This window comes from Macaca thibetana, chromosome 7, assembly GCF_024542745.1.
Source record: "Macaca thibetana thibetana isolate TM-01 chromosome 7, ASM2454274v1, whole genome shotgun sequence".
Lineage (NCBI taxonomy): Eukaryota > Metazoa > Chordata > Mammalia > Primates > Cercopithecidae > Macaca > Macaca thibetana.
The window spans coordinates 15,885,612-15,912,522 of NC_065584.1; the positions used below are offsets into that span (position 1 = coordinate 15,885,612).

The following is a 26,911-nucleotide window of genomic DNA, read 5'->3' on the forward strand; positions in this document are numbered from 1 at the left end:
AACCCCATTCTCAGTATATTTTCTCTTTTAGGCAGAACTTCATTAGAGAAGATTTAATCTGGATTCCACCACTGCTCCACTGCTGCTGTCCTCTGTTCTTTTCCACACAACCTCTACCCAACTTCACTTTGGTGCGGACTCCGGAGTTGGTCCCTCTGGTTTCATATGCTTCTTTTCCTACTTATATGTAAGTTAAAGTTGTTAGTAATCTCCACCTCCCAGTTGTGCTATGAGTTGTTTTATTAATTAATTCTCCCCTTATTATAGGACTTTTAAAAGAATATATGGAGAAATTAAGTTTTAAGTGGCCACCATCTATCTTACATAAGGCTTGCTTGCTTGCTTTCTCTCTCTCTCTCTCTCTCTCTCTCTCTCTCTCGTCTTTTTGAGACAGATCTTGTTCTATCGCCTAAGCTGGAGTGCAATGGCACGATCTCGGCTCGCTGTAACCTCTGCCTACTGGGTTCAAGTGATTCTCCTGCCCTTAGCCTAACAAGTAGCTGGGACTACAGCGTGTGCCACCACGCCCAGCTAATTTTTGTATTTTTAGTACAGAAGGGTTTCACCATGTTGGCCAGGCTGGTCTCGAACTCCTGGCCTCAAGTTACCTGCCTGCCTCGGCTTCCCAAAGTGCTGGGATTACAAGTGTGAGCCTGTACCCGGCCAGGTTTTTAATATTTATTAAAGAAAGAAAGAAAGAAAGAAAAAAAGACTGGCCAAACTCCCAAAACTATGGCTTCTAACTACAATTTTCCAGTAAAAGGAATCAGAATTATATAGAGAAATGACTGAGTCCATGTCTAGGGCAGGAAATGTAGAAGGTGAACGTAGAGTATCTTGTCTTTTAAGGAAAGAAGGAAACTGTCAAAAATGACTAGGGTCATGTCAAAAAGACTCAGAAGTGAACTTCGGAAGGACCATACCTGTTAAAATTAGACACCTTGAGCATCAATAAGGATAATAACAATAATGATAGAAATACATTAAATATGTTTAAATGGAAACCTGTGAGTTCATAATGATACCAAAAATGAACTTTATTGGTTGCCTCTATGAGGATGCTAGGGAATCAATTCATTATTTTCAAAATGGTAAATGAAGGAAAAGAATGAAGCATTTGTCTCTTCTTAGGAATTGTACCTCTGAGTAACCAAATAGTTGATGAATGAAAAGTTATCTTTGTAAAAGTATTCCTGCTAATAAGTGAAGAAGAAATGATAATACATCACCACTCTGCAGCCTCTAATGAATTTAATAGATTTAGGCAATAAATGATGGCTGCTACATCACAAAAAGAAAGCTAACCACACTTTAGATGCCTCCTGATGGAAGTACCCAACACCACCCATGAAGTGTTCTTGACAAAAAAATTAAACCTGCATCTGATCAAACCTCTAAATCTACTTAACAATTTACAAAACAATATGATAAACTTATGATGTAAAAAGAGACCATAATGATGCACTCAGCAAAATCCAAACTGTGGGAAACACATTACAACTAACTTCTTCTTTAATGAGTTTCAAGGAAAAAGCGAGAGGAAAAAAAAGTGATGGGGTGAAGGGAGAGGTGAAAAGAAAATTACTTGTAGATTTTAACACCTCAGAGATACATCAACCAGTGGCAAAGTTTGAACCTTATTGGATCGTGATTCATACAACTATAAAAAATTTTATGAATGAGGTAACTGAGGAAATATAAACAGTCACTGGGTAGATATCTGGGACTTACTATTATTTTTAGGTGTGAAATAGTATTGTGGTTTTCTTTTCTTTAAAAAAAGTCATTTTCTCTTATAAATACATGGTGAAATATATACAGTTGTCTAGGATATCTTCAAAATAATCCTGCAGGCTGGGTGTGGTGGCTCGTTCCTATAATCCCAGTGCTTTGAGAGGTCAAGGCAGATGGATCACTTGAGGCCAGGAGTTTGAGACCAGCCTGACTAACATGGAGAAACTCCATCTTTACTAAAAATTAGCTGGATATGGTGGCACACACCTGTAATCCCAGTTACTCGGGAGGCAGAGGCAAGAAAATCTCTTGAATTTAGGCGGCGGATGGTTTCAGTGAGCCGGGATCAGACCACTGCATTCCAGCCTGGGTGACAGAGCAAGACTGCCTCAAAAAACAACAAAATAATACTGGAGGAGGACATGAGTGAAAGAGAGTATAGATGAAACAAAACCAAAGGTAGGCAATTATACAAAATAGAAGAGAATAGTATTCTATTTTGTATTGTACTATAATATAATACATATATTATAATTTATAATTCTACTTTTCCCCTAATGTTTGGCACATCCTATAATAAAAAGGTCTTAAAAACTGGGGGTGATGTTAATCTTGGATGACTGAAACATCCTCATTATCTTAGTCTTTGAACTTTTTGAGTCTTTAAAATTTCTCACATAAAAAGGATAAGAAGGCGGGGCGCGGTGGCTCATGCCTATAATCCCAGCATTTTGGGAGGCCGAAGCATTCAGATCACCTGAGGTCAGGAGTTCACGACCAGCCTGGCCAACATGGAGAAACCCTGTCTCTACTAAAAATACAAAAATTAGCCAGGTGTGGTGGCGCACGCCTGTAGTCCCAGCTACTCAGGAGACTGAGGCATGAGAATCACTTGCACCTGGGAGGCGGAGGTTGGGGTGAGCTGAGATTGCGACACTGCACTCCAGCCTGGATGACAGAGACAAGACTTCATCTCAAATAAATAAATAAATAAATAAATAAAGATGAGAAAAATGTATAAATAAAATTGTTAAATGACAAATTGAGTTAAATATTTACGTTAAATACTGCAAGGGGTTATTTTACCATTTCACAAGTAAAACACTAAATTACCAGTAGAAAATGGTTAACAACATGCCCGGATAATTTATAGAAGAAAAAATGTCAAACAAGCATATTTTTAAGTGTTCAGTTGCACCAATATTGAAAAAAGTAAAACAAGATTTTTTAATGTATCAAATTATTTCAGATTATATCTAATTTTCACTGCTGGATTTCTGGAAAGCAATTTGTTAATATACATCCAAGAGTCTTAAACATGTTCATATCCTAAGGAACTACTTTTAAATGTAGGAAAATAATTTTGTTTAGGATTATTCATTACCACATTTTTCAAAAAGGAAAACACTTGAAATAGCACAATATTTTATGTTTAAGTAAATTAAGTACCATTATTTTTAGATCTACAACTGGGAAGACTTAAATAAAACACTTGAGTTACATGAGAAAATGGTCAGAATAACAATGACTGAAAGAAGGACGTATAAATGCAGAGAAACAGATTCGAGAAACGTCAAGATGTCCAGTAGTTATATCTGGTTGTTGATTTCTCTGTATTTGTTTTTATTTTTCACATGTAATAAGCACTGTTATAGCCAGCAAAAAATTACAAAAAAAGTCAAAGTCATCCTTTCAATCAGCCCATTCCCTTGCCCCCTCTCCTCCTGACTAAACAGAAGCCTAGTGCATAATTTGTTTTTCAGGGAGAAGAATCCCTTTCATTCCACTGTTACAGATAAATCACCTACTGTGGGAGTAGTCATGGTACTCACATCAAAGTATAATTCATCAGTGACTGTGATTGAAAGCAGATCCTTTACTCTTTCATAAGTGAGGAAACATCACGTGGGGGCAAATGAGGAAAAGAAAACTAAGGGGTTGCTGGGAGAAAATAAGGCAAATGTCAACTGCTTCATCATTCTTTTTAGAGCCTTCAATGTGTACCCTCAGTATTGCTCAGACTTTTTTTTAATGTGTAGCAGTGTTGCTATGGTAACTGAAAGCTACAACTTCTTCCATTAAAGCTTTATCACCTTCCCTAGTGGGAAACGGAAAGAGAGCTCCGAGTTTCTGGGAACTGAGTCTTTATAAGGAGAGATATTTTGCTGTGTTTTGTGCACTATTTCAGGTTCTTCTTCAGGTCAAGGTCACCAGAAAGGTGAGAGAGATATATTTCTGATGTGGGCTCTTCCAGGAATAGATTAAACCCAGACACCAGAAATATTTCATGATATGAGGGTAAAGCAGGTTTTACATGGCCATGTGAAGGGACTTCTGAAGGACAACCCGAGTATAAAACAGGTTTTATTGTCATCATTATCAAAAAGTTATGTGTCAGCCCCTGTGACCATTCATGACTAGTCAGGGTGCTGAGTAAGACAGAAAGGTTCAACCTCAGCTCACTCGGTACTTAGTCAAAGGCAGCCTTAGTGAGCACATACAACCACATTAAGGACAGTCACACAACACGAATACGGAGGACAAATTGACATGCCATTCAGTCTCACTGTCTCTGTGCATCCACAGCTCATTCCTAACTTTGTGTATTTGCTTGTCTTGTTTACCTGTCAATAAGGCCTTCTCTATTTTTTTTAAGTCCCACTCTTCCTTCAAGACCCAGTTATGAAGCTTCTCCTCTTTGACAGATTGCCTCCTTTTAAACCTCATTGTATGCAGTTAGCATGAGCTTTTAGCATTTATGTTTTTCCCCAGGCATTCAATGATCATATGATAATTGAAGTATTTTATAGATAACAATATGTAGGTTTCTGATCCTATCTAGATGAATGTTATATTAAAGATGGTAGGTTTGCAGAAACTCCACCTCTCATCAGTTTTTAAAGAGAGTGTCCTGTGGTGCTCTGAAAGAGGCAGTTAGTTGGAAATTCCAACTGCCTGTCCTTTAGATTTTCTAAGCATGCTTCTGTACTTGGTAGCTGCTGATTGGCTGTTACCAAAGGTGACTAGAGTGCTAAGCCAGTCAACAGGGAAAACTCGGCTCCTGACTTTGGGTCTTTCTACTCAGTCTATATGGAAGAAAACTTAGACAAAATATAAAAAAGAAAAACATAACTAGTTGGGCATCTCCTAAAGAGGTAATTACGTAAAAAATATTAAAATAAGGACTCTGCTAGAGTATGAATTTATAGTGTGATCACTATTCCATAGTTATGGAGTAACTACAAATGAACCAACTGGGGGAGGAGATAGGTTCCTTCAATGGGGCAATTCCCAATGTTTATTTGGTGCCAGAGAAGAGAAAATACCCAGATACATGACTTGTATCCAATAATTGTGTAAAACTTATAATAATTACAAAGGAATGATAACTGGGGGTAATTTAACTGCTAAGTAGGTCAGTAGGGAAGTGTGATGAGGATAATGAAGTTGCTGCAGTGTATAGAGATATGGAATTCAGAGGTAATCCTTGTCAAGTGCTTATTCTGTATAGAATAACTGTTAGATGTTTTCCGGTATTTTTCATTTAATTCTCACAACACTGTGAAGTGCCTGTCATCCCAATTTTACTGAATAGAATATGAACTCCAAGAAGTTAAATAGCTTGCTAAAAATCAAATATTTCGATGGACAGAGTTCATCTTAGGCTAAAGTCTATGTCTTTAATCATGAGCTGAAAGTTGAAAGAAGATAGTATCAAATAAGGAAACGTTGTAATATTGAAGGGAAAATAAGAAGAATGAGACTGGATCTATGCCCCAAAGAGTTAAAGAAACCAGTAGGTAGCAGAAATTCTTGAGCTTGCAGGATGGCAGATAGCAAAGCTTGCAGAATAAGCTTGCTGACATTAAAACCAGAATTTCCACCACATACTTCATACTAACTCTCTCGAATTTGCACAGGTGACCCATGAAGAGGCATAAAGATTCTAATAATGGTGTTATGTCATTTAATTTGAACGTTTAGCAAAGTGATATAAGATTTTTCTGGTAAAGGCACTATTTTCAGAGTTTAACTGTGATAATGTCTCCACGTAATGTTAAATTCATTCTTACACCAAAAATATGCTTGAGCATTGCACCATGCTGATAGAATTTTAATCTACTATTTGTTTCCTCTTACCTTGTGAAAACAAGTTGTTTTCTAAGATGATTTTTTAAAATTCACTAAAAACCTTCAGTTCTCCCCTGTTAATGTAATAAGAATGAATTCAAAAATCAAACTGTTTGAGCTTTCTACTGTCAATTAAATGTATTTAATAAGCAAGTCAGTTTTGATGAAGGAAAAACACCAGTTACATTTAATTTACCCAGCAATTGTCAGGAACAGTACAAAGATCTGAGATTCTATTCCACTTAGAGTTGGCAAGTTAGTCTGTTCCTGTTTTCTTGGATGCTGGCAAAAGACACAAGACTCCTAGGTCAGAGTAAAAGGACTTTATTACTAACAGCAAAAGCAGTAGTCAGAGTGTCCACACGTTGCTCACTCTAGTACCCTCTCTCCCCCAAGTTCCTTAAGAGGTGAAATTCATCATGGATGCCGTGTTAGTTTGCTAGGGCTGCCGTAACAAAGGGCCATACACTGGGTGGCTTAAACAACAGAAATTTATTTTTTCACAGTTCTGGAAACTAGAAATCTGAGATCAAGGTGTTGGTAGGGTTAATTCCTTCTGAGGGCCATGAGGAAGGATCTGTTCATGCCTCTCTCCTGAGTTTATATGTGGCTGTCTTCTTCCTGTGTCTTCACTTCATCTTCCCTCTGAATGTCTTCCCTCTGTGTCTTCACTTCACCCTCCCTATGTCCAAATTTCCTCTTCTCTGAGGATACCAGTCCTATTAGATGAGGGCCCACCCGAATGACTTTATTTTCACTTCATCACCTCTTTAAAAATCCTGCATCTAAATATGATTGCCTTCTGAGGTATGGATGGTTAGGACTTCAACTTCAGAATTTTCGGGGTAGAAAACTGAGTCCATAACAGATGCTTATACACATAGTGGAGTGCATTACAGGAGAGGTACAGTGAGATTAGGCTATTCACCATGGAAACAAGCCTGCTGTTGTCCGGGATGCCTTACCTCATCCCTCAAGACTGATGGCTGCAAACACAAGCCTGAGATGAACAGCATCCAGGGCTTTGCATTCTTGGCACACTCAACGAGAACTCAACTCAGGACCATGTGAATTGTCTTCCCCAAAAGCAATGTCCTCAAAATATTAGATTAAGTTACAGCTGTATCATCCTTAGAGACTTCATCAATTCAGGCTCTGTTTTACATAGCTGTGTAATTGATCTCACCTCTCCAAAAGTTACCTACGCTGAAGGAAAACCTGAGCCACATCTCTTTTTCTAGTTTTTAATAATTATACTTATAAATTTACCTTTAATACCAAGTAGGGAGTAAATTTAGAGCTTAGTCAACTGTTGTGTTGTCTGCTTTTGTCACATAGTGTGAAATATTAAGAATATTAAGTTGAGATTATTTCTTTACTACTTTGTAGTTGTTTATAGCAAAAGGAATTCAAAAGTATGTTCAGAGTAATTGAAGAAAATAATTCGTATTTATTCCAACAGATGGAATTGCCACTTATATACGTTTCAGTTTTGCTTTTGAACATATTTGAATTTTCATCAGGAATAGTATATAATAAAGGTAAGTTTCAGACTGTCTTACTCTCTATTTCCTTCTCAAGAGTTCTTATTTGTGTCCCTTCCTTATTTACAGTAAAAAAAAAAATTTCTTTTAGTATTTCTTCTTTATCTTATCTTCCAGCTGTTCTCCAATATTGTCAATTATACTCTGGTCTAAAGGCTTCTAATATTATTGTGAACCTATTGTTATCAAGTTGTGTACATGGAGACTTCTCTGGTTACAGTATTTTATCACTTTAAAGTCACAGAATATTTAAAGTTTAATTTTATACTTGAAAAGCTTTATTTGAACAGACATTTTAAAATTCTTTCCTCCATGAATGGTTGCATTGTATGAATGCAAACTGAATTATAAGGCTAGTGGATTGAGGTTGAAAAGAGTTTTCTAAAAGTAACACACAGATTGAATTAGTCAGTAGGACTTTTATAGTTCTGAGAAAGGTACAGGGAGGGTACCTTTATTATGGGAGATTTGTCCTGCTTTAGGTGCACCTGCTGTTTCTTGATTACCTTTGGCTCAAAATAATCAATGTGACAAAGTGGCATATTTTGATGTGGCATGCCCTCATCCCTTGAAGCAGCAGTGGTGGGGAGAGAGAGATGGAAAGCACTTTTGCTGCTTTTGTTTTCATCTTCATTGCTGTGAGGTCGTCCCTCTTACCTGCAAGGAACCCCCAGTGGGGATGCCTGAAACTGCAGAGAGTACCAAGCCCTATATATACTGTTTTTTCTTGTGCGTACATACCTATGATGAAGTTTAACTCATCAATTAGGCATAGTAAGAGATTAACAATAACTATTATTAAAATCGAACAAGTGGAACAATATACTGTAGTAAAAGTTATGTGAATGTGGTCTTTCTTCTCTGTCTCTAAATATCTTAGTACTCTACTCACCCTTCTTCTTGTGATAATGTGAGATGATACAATGCCTGTGTGATGAGCTGAAGTAAGGTGAATGACATAAGCCTTATGAAATGACTTTATTGAGTAAAATAAGATTACTTGAACACAAGCACTGTGTTACCAGGACAGTTGATCTGATAACCTAGGTAGTTGCTAAGTGACTAATAGGCAAGTAGCATATAGTATGGATATGCTGGACAAAGTGATAATTTACTTCCTGGGTTGGATGGTGGAGGATGGCATGAGACTTTTTTTTTTGTTTTTTCTGAATCGGAGTCTCACTCTGTCACCCAGGCTGGAGTGCAGTGGTGCGATCTCGACTCACTGCAACCTCCCCGTCCCGGGTTCAAGCAGTTCTCTGCCTCAGCCTCCCGAGTACCTGGGATTACAGGTGCACACCACCATGCCCGGCTAATTTTTGTATTTTTAGTAGAGATGGGGTTTCACCCATCTTGGCCAGGCTGGTCTCGAACTCCTGACCTTGTCATTCACCTGCCTTGGCCTCCCAAAGTGCTGAGATTACAGGCGTGAGCCACCGCACCTGGCCAATGGCATGAGATTTTATCACACTACTCAGAACAGTGCACAATGTACAACTTATAAATTGCTTATTTCTGAAAGTTTCCACTTTATGTTTTTGGACTACAATTGGCTACAGGTAACTGAAACTGTGGAAAGTGAAATCACAGAAAAAGGGGGACTGTTGTGGTTGTATAACTGTGAATAGGGCAATGAATGAATTTCATAAATGGCATTTTTTTCTATACATTTGTCCCACAGTGGATTTTTATTGTAGTCAGAGCAGGCATTTCATTGGTGGTTACACTTGTGTGGTTTCCCTTTCTATCATGATTCTTGTTAAAGAAGTCACATACTGTTGAAAGTATAACTTCTCTGGCACATCTTTCCTTTAGAAGCTTGCAAAAGAGTAATTTTCTGTGTTTTATTATTGTAACAGAATCTAGCAAACTCTATAATCTGACAATTTCTAGGGAAAGGGGTCCATGGAGGGAAAGTTAGAAAACTTAGAAATTGTTTCTCTGTCTCTCCCCACAATATCTCTGCCTCTGTTTTTACCACCCAAGCCCAAAAGATCCTGTTGATATGAGTACATGATTCACAAAATGATACCAAAGTGCAGAGGACAAATCAACTAGTTGCAATGAGACGAGTGTTAGAAAAAACTCTTTGGCCAGGTACAGTGGCTCACACCTGTAATCCCAGCACTTTGGGAGGCCGAGACAGGAGGATACCTTGAGCCCAGGAGTTGGAGACCAGCCTGGGCAACATGGCAAAACCTTTTCTCTATAAAAAATACAAAATTTAGCCAGGTGTGATGGTGCCCACCTGCAGTCCCAGCTACTCAGGAGGCTGAGGTGGGAGGATCGCTTGAGCCCCAGGAGGCAGAAGTTGCAGTGAGCCAAGATCACTCCACTACACTCCAGCCTGGGTGACAGAGCAAGACCCTATATCAAACAAACAAACAAAAACAATTTCTATTTGAACTGGATCTTAAAATGTATTAAAATTTGAGGCAGAGAATGGAAGTAGAGAGAACCCCATGCATTTCAGAGGTGATGGATGAGGTTGTGTGCAGGGGAGACTGACAAAATGGATTTAACTATTGAAAGAGTGTCTAGCGGGATACAGAGAGGATGGCCCTTAGAGTCAGAAACAACTCGGTTCCAGTCTGGCCCACTGTTGTTAGTTATATGACCTTTGAGCTTGATTTCCTCTTCTTTAAAGAGGAGACAGTAATATATATGGCCCAAGGTATTGTGGGAATTTCATAAAATAACATCTAAATCCAGCTCAACCCATTTGAGCTTTAATGGCTCAAAGTATGTTATTCAAAGGAGTTAGTTTCCTTCTGTTTAGCCTCTCACCATTTAAGGAGTTTAATTCATGAGGTAAGGGTGTGTCAGTGAAGATTTTTAAACAGAGAAGTGATTTGGACTTCACAATCAAATTATAGCTTTAAAAAATGGGTCTGATAGCATTGTCAAGTATGGGCAAAGTGATTGTATAAGTTGAAAGTACTTTGAAAACTGTTTAACATTATAACCTCCAGAACTATTTGTATATTTTGCATATTTGTGATATTTGTAAAGATATGTTTACTTGTAGAATTTCAATAATAGCATCGAAATCATTATATTATACAAACAGAATGAGTAGCATTCAATTATAAATTAAATTTATTTTCGCCTCCTATTTAAATCCAATCTTTGGCATGGTTCTTCCTCTGTCACTGGATGAATATTTGGGCCAGAACCAAGATTTTTTTGGTTACAATTGGATGATTCACACAGTTCTCCTAGAACAATAAACTCTGGGGAATATGAGGGACAGGAGAAATGGATCAGGGAGGGGCTGAGAAACTACCTGTTGGGCACTGTGCTCACTACCTGGGAGACAGATTCATTTGTACTCCAAAACTTAGTATACAAAATATACTTTTGTAACAAACCTGCACATGTTCCCCTTGAGCCAAAACCAGTTCTCTGAGCATTTGAATTTTTAAAACACTTTTGCATTGTAATTGTTGTAATTAAAATATCCAAGCCCATGTACAAGTCAAATTTAACTCTTATTTTATAATTGAAGTTTCTTCCCTGTTTCCTGTCTGGGCCTCCACCTAGTGTTTAGATTCCTTTTCATTGTCTCATCAACTTTAGGTTTTGACCCTTCCTGCTCCAGCGTTGTATAAAGGGAGGGAGAAGTGGGAGGGAATAGCACAGTTCTGCCCTAACTGGTTCTGAGGGGACCATCTGACATTTGCACTTTCAAGCTCCAGCAGATGTGTAAAGCTGACCCTTGATCTCTGGGCACTTGAATGAGTCCTTCATAGCCCCTTCCCCTCCCTCACATTACCGGGAATCTCTTCTCCACAGTTCTTCTAACAAAGGCAAAAACTTCTTCATTCCCAATGGTCACTTATTTCTTTGTCTATGCCTTCAAATACTTTTTGCTGACAGCCAGTTGCCGCTCAGAGAGACCTTTGAGGACAGGAACCTAGATGACCCTAAGTTAGTTTTTTTTCACCAGTGACCTGGATCACAGGAAGCATTCATCCATCTTTTGCCCCAGTAAATTTTGGTTGTGCAGGACTCTTAATGAAATGGGAGAGTTCCCTGGCTCCTCTTGCAGGACGTACAGGGGTGTGGCTGTTCTGGCACTTAAACCCCTTATGGGATGGGGACCATGCAGATGGGCAGGTGCAGGAGCCGGACGAGCACACCTGGGCTCTGGCTCCATGGCAGCATCCACGGGTGGGAGCAAGCCTGTGACTCCTGAAGCCCAAGTGGGTGTATGTTACAGTGTGCCCTCTTAGCCTTGCTGTCCATGGGCCGTTTAAGTGTTAACCAGCTCAGGCCTTCTTGGTACCCAGGTTCTTGTCCGGCATCCAGGAATAATCAGTTTGCACATGGACTTGAAGGATGAATGCAGGGGTTTTATTGAATGTCCTGAGGTGGCTGTCAACAGGATAGATGGCGAGCTAGAAGGGGAATGGTGTGGGAAGATGATCTTCCCCTGGATTTTGGCCTCTCCGACTATCCCCAGCAGAACTCCTCTTGGCATTTAGACACTCCTTCTCTTCTCTCTGCTATTCTTCTGCTCTTCTATTCATCTCCTTGCTTGTCTACTTGTCTGCTCTGAGGCCTGGGGTCTGGGGTTTATATGGGTATAGGATAGGGGGCGTGGTGGGCTGATAGGCAACTTTCGGACGCGAAAACAGAAATGCCTGTTTTCATTAGGGCTGTAGGTTTCCAGGCTTGAGGATGGGGCCTTTGCCGCTTCTACCCAGTATTTCTGTCTCCTGTCTGTATCATTAACATACCCATCTCTTTCTCAACAAACCATATCCTGTTCTTTCCACCAAATCATCTCTTACCTTCTAGATTTTCTAAGTAGGAGTCTGAGTTTGTGCCCCAAACTGCAGGGATACATGTTACTTTTTTAGTGTGCCCATCAGACCCTCTTGCCTCAGACACAAGGTAAATAAGTAGAAGGGGTCCTCCTCCCAATATCTTCATTCAGTACCTCTCTATCAAAACACAAATTCTCTCTGCAGTCACCAATTCTGGATCCTTCTATACCCTCCAGGTGAGGCGCTGAAGTGTCAAGAACTGGTTTTTGTCTACCTCTAAAACTTTTGTGTCATGGTCTAGCATGAGTTATATTAGTGCTTCAGCCAAACCTTCCTTTTTTGAACATGCCTGATAGCGTATGTGTAAAAAGAAAAACAAGGTGGAAATTTTGAATTTTACCTGAAGTGAATTTAAAATGTACAATTATAATTCTTATTCCTTAAAAATATTTTGTCATTTTTAGAAACATCGTACTTTTTATGGACAGTCTTCTATCAGTGATCTAATATATATATATATATTTTATTATTTAGGTGATACAGAGAAACGCTTTGCATGTTCTAGCAAAGGGTACCCTCAAGAGACTGAAATAATCAAGTTATTTCTTTTCTCAGGAAACTTGGTAAGGTCCGCTGATAGCATGTGTTATATAACCCTTCACATTCCTTTAAAGTCCACGTGTAAAACCAATAGCACTGTATTCCTTCCAAATACCCTCTACTACATTCAGACTTGGGGAGGAAAAAGTCTATATAAATAATAATTATTTCTGTCTTTGCTAGTGTATGTCTACTTGGAGCAGGTAAAATACTTCACTACTTCACTTAGCCATAGAGCATCCTGTGTGTTTTGGCTTTTATTCTTTCTTTTTTAAAATGATGCCTCCTCCCTCCGCTTTTTAGTGGAGTTGATTTGTCCTTTTGAAGTCTGACAGATGTAGCCTATTAGAGAAGGAAAGCTACCTCACATGACCTTGAAAATCTGTCTTGCCTTTGTATAACAAGTACCACATTGAAGTTGTCATTTTGGGTAAGGAATGATGTGATCCTTTGATTCGAATAATGGGAGACTTTTTAAAAACACACATAACAGAGTAAAATAAAGCATGCTATCAAGATCATGCAGCAAATACTAACAAAAATATACGTTAATAAAAAGTGCACAGATTGTCTAAAAATCTATGATAAATATAATAAAAACAAAGAAAAAGACTCCATGAGAACAAATGCATTTATTCCTAAGCCTGCTTTGACTTAGGCCACAATTTCCTCCTGATGTGCTTAAATATGTATTTAAGCTTTATATATACAACTATTGAGAAGTGTATGCTCTCTGAGCCAAAAACGCATTTCTGATTTGTTGTTATATGTTATGGAAAAAGAATGGGCTTTGGAAGAAGACGGACTTACAGAGCTGGGGTCCAGTCTTGGTTCTGCCATTTATGGTCTGTGTGTCCTGGGGCAGGTTACCTAAACTCTCTGACCCTCAGTTCTTCTTCTAAAAAGGGAATTATAGCCTACTTTTTGGATGTAGTTCTAGCAGCAGTAGTTTTAGAAGTGATAGCTAACACTTATAAAGTGTTTATGTGTATCAGGCATTTTTAAAAAATGTTTAATGTTCATTATGACATTTAATCTACACATTTAATCTTATTTGAGGAAAGTACTATTGTTTCTTTTTTTTGCTAATAACCCTGTTAAAAATTGTACTGCCTTCCCAAACTCCTGCACTGTCAACCTCCCTTCCCTGCTTCGTTCTTATAATGTATTCTATATTCATTCCATTTTTTCTATCTTTTCCTTCATTCTCTACCAATCCATCCACCAATCTCTCCATCCAGTTTGTCTCCCTGCCAATCTCCATTACAATGTTAATTCCACAGGGGCAGAGGCTTCTGTCTGTTTTATTCACATCTGCATTCCCAGCACCATTCATAGGAAGCGCTCAATAGATATTTTTGGAATGAATGTATTTCCCCATTTTTTAGTTTAGGGAAACTAAAACTCAGATAAGGAACTTGCGCAAAGCGATCTTAAGTACTAGGAGAACTAATTGAAATAAAGTTCTTGGTATTTGTCTCTTGTTAGTTTTCAGTAAAATTCACCATTTCTGATCGCTACATTTTCATATACCTTCTCAAAACTAGGAAATATCCAATAAAGATGCCGTAAAATGAGGTTTGCTTTATACAGTTGCTTTTTTTATTTAGACACAAAATAACAATTTTAATAAAATTAGAATTTCTATTTGTGATAATATATTGCTTTGAGTCTATGTTTACTATATGTAATAATAATGACCATTTCTATGATAGAAAAGATTATTATAAAGATGAAACCTTTATGATGCCAGCATAATAGGTTACTGAGTTCTGAAAGTATAATTTTATAAATAGATTTTTTTTTCTAACTAGAAAAACTGAAATTACTAATCACTTTTAGATCAACTAACTTGTGTCTCTGCAGCAAGTGGTTATTAGTTGTTGTTGTTGTTTTTTTTTTCTTGCTCTTTCCTAAAGAAAATCCAGTGTTTCTTCCAAACTGAAAATGAAATTGCATCACAAGGAATGCTAAGTGTGTTCACATCAGGAGGACTGGCTCCCAGCTTGGGAATCATTAATAGTACATATAATGGCATCTTCCACTTTAATTTAACGTTGGTAATTACATTTTATCTTATTCTGTTATATGTTATTAACAAGAAGCATACTCTTCCTTATAAGATGTATTTTTTAAAAATAGGTAACTGAGTAATATTACATCTATGTATGTTTTAAGCCCAATGATAGTGTTACATTTTTTGCTTTAAACAGTCATATATTTTTAAATAAATTAAAGAAGAAGAAATACTTATTTGTACCCTTTACCTACATATTTATTATTTATACTGTTCTTCATTCTTTCCTGTAGATATAAGTTGCCATCTGATGTCAATTTCTTTTAGCATTTCTTACAGTGCAGAACTGCTGGCAAATAATTCTCTGGGTTTTTTTCCTCCTAAAAATGTCTTTATTTCACCTCTTTTTTGGCAACAACTTTATTAAGATATAATTCCATACAATTCACTCATTTAAAGTGTGCACTTAAATGGTTTTTAGTATATTCATAGAGTTGTGCAACCATCACTACTAATTCCAGAATACTTTAGTCACTCCAAAAGTGATGAAAGTGAGAGTCTATAACTATTAGCAGTCACTCCCAATCCCCCCTCCACTCCCCAGCCCTAGACAACCACTAATCTTTCTGTTTCGATAGATTTTCTAACTCTGAACATTTTATGTAAATGAAACATATATATGTAGTGTTCATGACTGGCTTCTTTCAGTTAGCATATGTTTCAGTTAGCATAATATGGTCAAATAATATCACATTGTATAAGTACCACATTTTGTTTATCCATTTATCAGTTGATGAACTTTTGGGCTGTTCCCACTTTTTGGCTCTTACGAATAATGCTGCTGTGAACATTTGTGTGAAAATTTTTGTGTGGAAATATGTTTTCATTTTTCTTAGCTACATGGCCAGGGATGGAATTATTGGATCATATGATAACTCCATGTTTGACATTTTGAGGAAATGCCAGACTGTTTTCTAAAGTGGTTGTACTGTTTTACATTCTTACCAGCAGCTTGTTAGAATTCCAATTTCTTTTCTTTCTTTCTTTTTTGTTTAGAGACAGGGTCTTGCTGTGTTGCCCAGGCTGGATTTGAACTCCTGGGCTAAAGTGCCCAGAAGTTCTGCCTCAACCTCCTGAGTAGCCAGGACTACAAGTGCATACCACCACACCTGGGTTAGAGTTCCCATTTCTCCACATCCTCACCAATGCTTGTTTTTATTTGTCTTTTTAAAAATAACCATCCTAGTAGGTATAAAGTGCTATCTCATTATAATTTTGATTTTAATCTCCCTAATGACTAATGATGTTGAGTATCTTTTCATGTACTTATTAGGCCCTTGAATATGTTCTTTGGGGAAATATCGATTCAAATTTTTTGCTGAGTTTTAGTTGGGGTATTTGTCTTGTTTGATTTGTAAAAGTTCTGTATAAATTCTAGATACAAGTCTCTTATCAGACATATGATTTGCAAATATTTTCTCTCATTCTATGCATTGTCTTTTCACTTTCTTGATAGTGTCCTTTGATACACAAAAGTTTCTCTTAATGAAGTCCGCTGTATCTTTTTTTTCTCTTGTTGCTCATGCTTTTGGTGTCATGTGTAGAAAACCATTGCCTGACTCAAGGTTATGAAATTTTACCCCACATGTTTTCTTCTAGGAGGTTGATAATTTACCTTTTACATTTAGATCTTGGATCCATTTTGAGTTCATTTTTGTATTTGATGTGAGATAGGGGTCCTTACTCATTCTTTGGCATGTGGATATCCAGCTCTCCTAGCATGACTTGTAGAAAAGACTATTCTTCTTCTATTGAATTGTTTTGGCACTTTTGTTGAAAATAAGTTGACCATAAATGGGACAGTTTATTTCTAGATTCCCAATTTTATTGCATTGATCCACATGTCTATCTTTATGCTAGTATCATATTGTTTTGATATTTTTGCTTTGTACTACAGTTTGAAATCAGGAAGCATCAATCTTCTAACTTTGTTCTCCTTTTTCAAGATTATTTTTGCTAGTCTGAGTTACCATATGAATTTTAGGATAAGCTTGCCAATTTCTACAAAATAGCTATCTGGGATTCTGATAAGGACTGTACTGAATCCTTAGATATATTTGGGTAGTATTGCCCTTTTACTAATATTAAGTCTTCCAATCTATGAACATGGATGTCTCTCCATTTATTTAGATCTTTAATTTCTTTCAACAATGTTTTATGTTTTCAGAGTATAAGTTTTATACTTCTTCTGTTAAATTTATTTCTAATATTTTATTCTTTTTTACGTTGTAAAGGGAATTGCTGTCTTAATCTCATTTTCAGATTGTTCACTGCAAGTACATAGAAATATAATAATTGATTTTTATATGTTGATCTAGTATCCTGCAGCCTTGCTAAACTTGTCTGTAAGATCTAATAGTTTTTTAGCAGTCAACTGAAATTTTGAAGCATTGTTTTGTCAAATATAAAATTTCTGGTTGACTTCACTTTCTTTCAGCATTTTGAAAATTTTATTCTAATGTCATCTGACACCTTTACTTCTGAATGAGAAGTCAGCTGTTAATTTTATGATTGTCTCCTGTATGTAATATGTTATTTTTCTCTGGATGCTTTTAAGATTTTTCTCTTTGGATTTACCCAAGTAAGGTTCCCTGAACTTCTTGAATTGTAAGTTTAGCAAATTTGGAATGTTTCCAGCCATTATTTCTTCAAAAAAGAATTGTACCACAGGTCTCTAAGATCTTACCTGTGGCTTTGGCAGCTGAAATTGCTACTCAATTCTTTTAGCTTGCACTGCTAGTTTTTACAAACTGGTCTTCTGGGGGTGTCCTTTGCATGTTTATTGCCCAAGAATTTGGTCACAGTTTATATTTAAATCTCAGAGATTACCGTTCTTGCAGTTTCCTTATTCCTGGAATTTTCCTCTTAATATTCCCAAATGCTCTGTCAACTCCAAGCTCTGTCTCTGACATGTCATGCCAGTAAATACTTCAACGTTGTGCTACCTAAGCTTGGCTGTATAGAGTTCCACTATGTGGCTATATTATACACAACTGATGAATATTTTCATTATTTCCAATGTTCAGCCATTACAATGATGCAAAATTATTCTTGAACACATTTTATTTCATACATATGTGAGCATAATATAGGAAAAATTCTGAACAGTGAAATTTCTAGGTAAAAGGTATATGCATTGGATGTTTTTGTTTAATTCTCTTTTAAAAAGATAGTGTAGAATGTGACGTGTTGTTATTAATGTTGTAAAACATTGTTTTCTGATGTCTTCTTTATTCAAGTTCAGTGATCGGATTTTCTGGTTGGTTGATATTCCTAGAGAAAACATCACACAAAACACAGGTAAGAGTGATCTGAATTAATTCTTTTACCCCTGGGTCTGGATTTATCAAATAAAAAGAACAAAAAGAATTTATCATCTTAAAAATGATTTGTTGTCTCATGTAAATCTCCCATGTGGCATTTGGGACATACTTACTAAAAATTATCTGTGGTTTATCTGAATTTTAAATTTAACTGGGATACTGTATTTTATCTGACAGTCCTATTATAGGTAGATCGTTTTGACATATACAACATTTATATTATCCTTTATTTAAAATAAACTCATTTCTTATAACTTGGAAATTGTAGTATTAATATGGGTACTAATTTATTTTACTGAAGATGAATCATTAATTTTAATATGTTATAAGCTGTACATATGATGTATTATTTTATTATGGAATCTACTATTAAGTATTTTGTGGCAGTGTAGCATCATATGCTACTGTATACACCTAGATGAAAAGAGGAGAAAAGTCGAATTCCAGGAACTGTGAATATTGATCTAGTGAACTGACCTAGTAGATCTCTAGGCATGAGACACATTCCCAGAGGTTAAAAATGGTGGAAGGTTTGTTGTTTTAATATGATAGGTACATTAAACAAAACCAACTTGACTCCACTTAAGGAAAAAGAAGAAATTTATTTTAGTCATAGAACCCAAAGACAAAAATGTGCCATCTTATAGGAAGGAATTAGAAATAAGAAATGGAAAACCATCGAGAACTGAGGGAATACTTTCACCCTGTTTGTCTTATCTGTATTTTCTATAAATTTACATTTATTTTTCTTTTTTGTAGACAGGCTTTCTAAAGTTGCCTCATTACAGTTGAATTTTATGTATCTTTCTTATGGGTCAGCCCAATTCCAAATTCCCAGGACAGTATCTGAAGTTGACTCATTGTTGATCCAGCATCCACCTGTGTACCAAGCAAATATGGATTGGGAGAGTGGGATGGGGGAACCATACAGGCCAACCCCTTCTGCTATTGGAGTAAAGGACATTCCAAACTGTGTCCTATAGAATGAAGGCAAGGCAAGGTGAGGGTAAGTTAGAGATGATGGAAAAGATTCTATACATAAAAAAGTGTCAGAGAAAAAGGTCTGCAATAGATGTTCCAGTGCCATAACATCTGGCATATCTTTACCCTTTATTCAACTTTTTTTCAAATTAATTTTCTTATTAGAGCTATGTGTGATTTTTAAAGGAATTTATCTTGAAAATTGTACTCTTATTTTTGATGTAGCCTAACTCTTATTAATATAATGATAGAATGTTATTCCAGAAGCTTAGCACAATATTGACATTCATTTGACCATTGAAGAAGTGAAGATCACATGTTATTTTTACTTCTACTCTTTATTTACAAATTTTAATTTTAGAAAAGCATTGATTCTAAAGTCACCCAGACAGGAACAAAGATGATATGAGAACTTAAGGATTTTAGAAAAAGACCAAATTAGCTCTTCCTCTCTTGACACAACTCCCTGGACTGAGTAAAAAGAAATATCGTTGTGCTAGTACTGTAATAGGAGGGGCTGGTTTATGTAGATAGTAATATGCTAAAAATCAGAGAAAAAATGTTCAGAGGTAAGGAGATCATATTCATTTACTTTTTCCTCTTTAATCATACCTTATTTACTGCTATGGCATGAATTTGAGTATTATGAGTATATGTAAAATCTTGGGAATATATTTGAGTGTATGTAAAATCTTGGAAAAGTAGGTTAGGCAACATCAACAACAAAGGTAGTAAAATAGTCATTGTAGTGGCAGTAGAAATAGCAGGCAGCATTTATTGAATTCTTGTTATATGTCAGCACTGCTCTAAACGCTTTATCTATGTTAGTTCATTTATTCCTATGTGGTAGATACTATTAATATCTTCATTTTCAGATGATTTAACTGAGGCCTATGGAGTTGTATGGAAATTTAGAGATAACTAGGTGGTGAAAGCAGCTTGAAGTGTGAACTACAAACAGTTGTTGAAAGTAAACAGCACCTCCTTGATTTACACTACATGATTTGCTCCTTTTCTTTTCATTTTAAAATAAGGTATAATTTGCATTCTAGGAAACATATCCTTTTTGGTGTCCAAAGCATATCCTTTTGGTTCTATGGGTTTTGATAAATGTTTACAACTGCGTAATCACTGCAGTGAAGACATAGACAGTTGCCTTAGGCAATAAAATCACTCCACCCATAATCAACCCCTCTCCGTCTCCCAGGCCCTGGCAACCACTGTTCTGTTCTCTGTTCCTGTTGTTTTGTCTATACCAGGGGCATATAAATGGAATCATAAACTATACAGCCTTTGAATCTGGCTTCTTTCACTTAGCTAATTCATTGGAGATTTGTCTATGTTATAGTTTCTCTAGTGTTCTCATTGGATAGTATTTTTTGGTGTGGATAATTTTGTTGAAGGGCATTTGGGTTTTTCCAGTTTTTGACAATTATGAATAAAGCTACTGCAAACAATCTCATACAGTTTTTTGTGTGAACATACATTTTTGTTGCATTTAGCTAATACCAAGTAGTAGGATTACTGTGTTATATGGTAAGTGTAAGCTTAACTTTATAAGAAAAACTGTCAAACGATTTCCCAGAGTGGCTTTATCATTTTGCGTTCTGACCACCAGGTGATCTGCATACATCCCAGAATGTAGTGTATGTGTGTGTGTGTGTACGCTTGTACATATGTATGCATATATGTATGTGTAGACATATTTTTAAAATTTTTAGCCATTCTAAAAAAAAGTGTAGTGGCATTTAATTGTGTGTTTTGTTTGTTTGTTTGTTTGGGGTTTTTTGAGACAAAATCTCGCTCTGTCACCCAGGCTGAAGTGCAGTGGCGCAATCTCGGCTCACTGCAGCCTCCGCCTCCTGGATTCAAGTGATTCTCCTGCCTCAGCCTCCTGAATAGCCAGGATTATAGATACGAACCACTAGGCCTGGCTACTTTTTTGTATTTTTAGTAGAAACAGGTTTTCGCCATGTTGACCAGGCTGGTCTCAGGTGATCCACCAACCTCGGCCTCCCAAAGTGCTGGGATTACAGGCATGAGCCACCGTGCCCGGTCTAATTGTGGTTTTCATTTGCATTTTTCTAACAACGGACATTGAGCATCTTTTTTTTGTGCTTATTTGCCATTTGGTTTACTATCTGTTCAAATGTTTTACAAGTTTATTATATATTCTGGATACGGGTGTTATTAGATATGTTTTGCAGATATTTTCTCCCCGTCTGGGGCTTGTCTTTTCATCTCTTAAGAGTATCTCTTGAAGATCAGAATTTTCAATTTTGCTGAAGGCTAATTTATCAGCTTTTTATGTTATGGATGGTACTTTTGACATCACAGCTAAGAAATCTTTGCCTAACCTAAGTTCACAAAGATATTCTCCTATATTTTCTTCTAGAAGTTTACACTTCTAGCTTTTGCATTTAGGTCTATGATTTATTTTGAGTTAATCTTTATAAGTTATATGGGCCAATGTTAATTTTTTGGAATTTGGATACTCAATTATTCCAGTGCCATTGTTGTAAAAACTTTTTATCTCCATTGAATTGCTATTTCTGGACTGTATCCTTTCACCAATACCACACTGTCTTGATTATTTTAGCTTCATAATAGGTCTTATAAGTAATGTTAGTCCTTCAATGTTGATCTTCTTTTTCAAAATTGTTTTGGTTATTATAGTTCTTTTGCCTTTCTATGTAAATTTTAGAATCAACTTGTTTACTTCTACAAAAATACTGCAGTGATTTTTAATTTTGTATTGCATTGAATCTATAGATCAGTTTAGGGAGAGTCAGTATCTTTTTTTTTTTTTTTTTTTTTTTTTTTTGAGATGGAGTCTCGCTCTTATTGCCCAGGCTGGAGGGCAGTGGCATGATCTTGGCTCACCACAACCTCCATCTCCCAAGTTCAAGCGATTCTCCTGCCTCAGCCTCCCCAGTAGCTGGGATTACAGGCACCTGCCACCATGCCCGGCTAATTTTTTTTGTAGTTTTTATAGAGATGGGGTTTCGCCGTGTTGGCCAGGCTGGTCTTGAACTCCTAACCTCAGGTGATCCACCCACCTTGGCCTCCCAAAGTGCTGGGATTACAGGCATGAACCACCTTGCCTGGCTGGGAGAGTCAATATCTTAATAGTAACGAGTCTTCCAAGCCATGGAGACACTGTATCTCTCCATTTGTTTACATCTTTTTAAAAATTTATTTCCCAGCACTTTGGGAGGCCGAGACGGGCAGATCACAAGGTCAGGAGATCGAGACCATCCTGGTGAACACGGTGAAACCCCGTCTCTACTAAAAATACATAAAAAACTAGCCGGGCGAGGTGGCGGGCGCCTGTAGTCCCAGCTATTCGCGAGGCTGAGGCAGGAGAATGGCGTAAACCCGGGAGGCGGAGCTTGCAGTGAGCTGAGATCCGGCCACTGCACTCCAGCCTGGGCGACAGAGTGAGACTCCGTCTCAAAAAAAAAAAAAAAAAAAAAAAAAAATTTTATTTCATCCAGGTTTTGTGGCTTTCAGCTTAGAGACCTTGCACATTAAAAAAAAAAAGTATACCAAAATTATTCTTTCAGGGATCATCTCTATAGTTTGTTACTTTGTTACTAGAGAAGCTTCTGTGAATGTGTAGAGCACTGGAAACTACAAGGCGAAGGCTCAGCATTCTCTCCTAAGCGTGAAGCTGGCGCCTGGTGTTGGTTGGCTGCAACTGCCATTTGCCATTGATGATCATTCTTCTCTTCTTGTGGTAGAGGAAGAGGGAGAGAATGCAGTTTGAGTGGTTTCTATTTTTTTGTTTTTTGTTTTTTAAGTTATACCTTAGTAGTTCGTGGTTTTGGGCCAGGCGCGGTGGCTCAGGCCTGTAATCCCAGCACTTTGGGAGGCCGAGGCGGGCAGCTCACCTGAGGTCAGGGGTTCGAAACCAGCCTGACCTACATGGTGAAACCCTGCCTCTACTAAAAATACAAAAATTAGCCTGGCACAGTGCAGGGCACCTGTAATCCCAGCTACTCGAGAGACTGAGGCAGGACAATTGCTTGAACCCAGGAGGTAGAGGTTGCAGTGAGTCGAGATCGCACCATTGCACTCCAGCCTAGGTGACAGAGAGACACTCCGTCTCAAAAAAAAAAGTAGTTAATGGTTTCAGTGTTATTGTAAGTGGTACTTTTTACTATGTTGATTTCCAGTTGTTCATTGTTCGTATGTAGAAAAATGATTGAGTTCTGTTTATTGATCTTGTATACTGCAATCTTGTTAAATTCACTTATTGGTTCTAATAGCTTTTAATATATTCTTTGGGATTTTCTACATGGATAATCACTCATTTAGGAATGGAGATTATTTTATTTCTTCTCTTCCAATATGTATTCATTTTGTTTCTTTTTCTTTTCTTTTCTTTTTTTTTTTTTTTTTTTTTTTTTTTTTTTTTTTTTGGCCTTATTGTACTGGTAGGACCTCTAGTATGATTCCGGTATGAAAGGAATAGTAAGAGAGGACATCCTTGCCTTGTTTCCAGTTTTAGGGAAAAAACATTTGTGTTTTACATAGGCGCCCTTCATCAGGTTGAAGAAATTTCTTTCATTACAAGTTTGCTGAGTTTTTATTATTGGTGTCAAATCTTGTTAAATTATTTTTTGCATCTATTGAGATGATTATAAGGATTTTCTTATAATTGTCTGTTGATATGATAAATTACATTGATTCATTTTTGAATTTTGAACCAGTCTCAGAATCCTAGGACAAACAACACTCGGTCATGATGTATTATCTTATTTATATATTCCTGGATTCATTTGGCTAGTAGGTTTCCTAGGTTATCAGTCTGGAGATTTATTTTCTTTTCTTGTAATGTTTTTATCTCATTTTGGTATTTGAGTAAGGTTGTCATTACAAAATGAGTTTGGATGAGTTCCCTGCTTTTCTATATTCTGGACGAGTTTTTGTAGAATTGGTGTCACCTTTTCATTAATTGTTTGGTGGGATTAACCAGTGAAGATACCTGGACTTGGAGTTTTCTTTGTGGAAGGATTTTAAATACACATTCATTATCCCTTAATAGATTTAGGAATATTCAAGTTTTCTGTTTCTCCTTAAGTGAGCTTTGGCAGTTTGTGTCTTTCAAAGAAAGTGTCCATTTCATCTAAGTTGTTGAATCTATGGACACAGAGTTGTTTGTGATATTCCCTTCTTATCCTTAGAATTTATCTATAGTGTCTGTAGTGGTGTTCCCTATTTTATCTCTAACATGAGTTATTTGTATTTTTTAAATTATTAGTCTTGCAGAGATTCATCAGTTTTTATGTTTCAAAGAGACATCTTTTGATTTCATTATTTCATTAATTGTGTATATTTTTTTCTGTTCCTAAGTTCATCAATTGCCATTCTTTATCTTATCTTTCTACTTGCACTGGACTTAATTTGCTGCTGCTGCTTCTTTTTTTTTTTCCTAGTTCGTTAGGAATCTCTAGATCAGCGATCAGCAAACTACTGACCCCTGATCCTACCTACTGCCTATTTTTGTAAATAAAATTTTATTGGAGCACAATCATGCTCATTTATTTATGTGTCTTCTGTGGCTGCTTTTATGCTACAGTGGTATAGTTGAAGTGGTATAACAGATATCATATAACATATAAGGCCCCAAATATTTACTATCTGACCCTTTACAAACTCTTTACTATCTTCCAAAGCCTGCTTCATATATAGCAGATCTTTGAATAACCTCATTTCATTCAACATCATTTCATTATAATATTCATAAGGAAAGAAAGTCAATTCCTGGCCAGGACCACTGTCTGTGTGGAGTGCTCATATTCTCCCCATATCTGCGTAGGTTTTCTCTGAGTACTCTAGTTTCCTAGCACAGCCAAAGATGTGCATGTTGGGTTGATTGGTGTGTCTAAATTGTCCCCGTATGACTGAGCTTGAGTGTGTGTGTAAGTGCACCTTGTGATGAAATGGCATTCAGTCTAGGGTTGGTTCCTGCCTTGTTCCTGAGCTGCTGGAGTAGGCTCCCGTGATTCTGAACTGAAATAAGCAGGCTAGAAAATGGATGAATGAATGAATAATTGCAAATTATTATAAAGTAAAAATTTATAAAGTATACGATAATCATACAAACAAATGCATGACAGTAAATGATGCAATACAAAAGCCCACAGTTAGCCTGCCATGTTTGTGATTGTTTTTTAACTGCATGTGGTAGAGGATGCTCCTTACAGTTTCCCTTTGCAAACATTTATTCCTTGATTTAATCCACCACCACTATGACCACCATTACTTACGGATTCACCAAAAATTGGGTAAATAATTATCTTACTTGTTTTTATTAATCTTTTTAAAATCTATGCATAGCTCACATTTGTTTTAGTGTTTAATATTAGAAGAATTTGGGGTCTTTATTTAGAAGTTTGGTGATGTTTTTGTGACCAGGCATATGCCGTAAAAACTTAACTCTTGTTTATATCAATTTGCCTGTGGTGAAACTGGTTCTATTATACATTGTTTTGCCTAAAGTCCTAGTTTCCAAGAACATATTGATGATGTTAAGTGAGAACTTGCTGTAATTAATTTGAGATTTCTTTTTTCTAATGCAAGTATTTTACTGCTATATATTTCTCTCTAAGCATTGCTTTATCTGCATCCAATAAATTGTGATGTTGTATTTTCATTTTCTTTCAATTAAAAATATTTTCTGATTCCCCACAGCACTTCCTCTTTGATATATGGTTTTTTAGAAGTGTGTTGTAAAATGTTCAAATATTGGGGAATTTTTCAGATGTCTTTATGTTATTGATTTTTCTAGCTTATTCCATTATGTTTAGAGGGCGTATTTCATGTGATAGCAATTTAATTTATTAAAATGTGTTTTATGGCTTATTTAGTAAATGTCCCATGTACTCTTGACATAACTTTTGATTTATGTATTTTGAAGCTCTGTTGTTAAGCATGTCTACACTAAGGGTTGTCATGCCTTTATCATATGTATTGTCCTTCTTTATTCCTAATATTGCATTGGTCTGAACTCTCCTTCATCAGATATTAATATGGCTGCTACAACTTTCTTTTGATTAGTGTCATATTTCTTCATCCTTTCACCTTTTTTTCAAGATAACTTTTGGAACACTTTCATCAACAGAATGGAAGTACACAAATGAATCTTAAAACCAGCTGGGTGCAGTGGCTCACACCTATAATCCCAACACTTTGGGAGGCCAAGGCCGGCAGATCACTTGAGGTCAGCAGTTCGAGGTTAGCCTGGCCAACATGGTGAAAACCTGTCTCTACTAAAAATACAAAAATTAGCTGGGTGTGGTGGCACATGCCTGTAATCCCAGCTACTTGGGAGGCTGAGGCAGGAGGGTCACTTGAACCCGGGAAGTGGTGGTTGCAGTGAGCTGAGATGGCACCACTGCACTCCAGCCTGGGAGACAGAGACTCTGTCTCAAAAAATAAATAAAATAAATAAAACCAGTGCATCGATGAGTAAGATCTAACACAAAAGTACCCATACCTCATGACGAAAATATAATCAGATGGAGGAAGACAAAAGTCTAAGAGAATGGAGGAGATATGCATATGAGGAAGGAAGGACTCTGGGACTGAATTATCAGATGGACTCAGCAGATGTCTTTAAGTTTCACATACCCTGAGCCCCTAATCAGTGGTTTGAGACAAGCATTATATTTGGTCACAGTGGGTATATGCTATGTCCAGAATGGGAAGAAAGTTCAGAATCCTGTGGAGACTGTAGACACT

General features: G+C 36.8%; 2 protein-coding genes and 1 non-coding gene across 5 annotated transcripts in view; all 3 read left to right on the top strand.

Moving 5' to 3' along the window:
- TC2N (tandem C2 domains, nuclear) overlaps positions 1 to 26,911 on the top strand; it is a 271,057-nt gene that overhangs the window by 129,299 nt on the left and 114,847 nt on the right. The gene's annotated exons all lie outside the window — the stretch shown is intronic.
- Positions 1 to 26,911, top strand: part of CATSPERB (cation channel sperm associated auxiliary subunit beta) — a 161,634-nt gene that overhangs the window by 1,949 nt on the left and 132,774 nt on the right. The window contains exons 2-6 of one of the 3 annotated variants that reach the window (XM_050799015.1): positions 32 to 187; positions 7,328 to 7,406; positions 12,716 to 12,804; positions 14,701 to 14,841; positions 18,098 to 18,158. In XM_050799015.1, the coding sequence (XP_050654972.1) occupies positions 7,328 to 7,406; positions 12,716 to 12,804; positions 14,701 to 14,841; positions 18,098 to 18,158 (370 nt within the window). In that variant the 5' untranslated portion in view covers positions 32 to 187. Of the gene's footprint in view, positions 1 to 31; positions 188 to 4,738; positions 4,890 to 7,327; positions 7,407 to 12,715; positions 12,805 to 14,700; positions 14,842 to 18,097; positions 18,159 to 26,911 lie in introns of those variants that run through there. The other 2 variants (XM_050799016.1, XM_050799018.1) reach the window with 2 other exon arrangements.
- Positions 22,713 to 22,936, top strand: LOC126960442 (small nucleolar RNA U3). The gene has a single exon (XR_007727988.1). It is a non-coding gene; the product is annotated as a small nucleolar RNA U3 (small nucleolar RNA).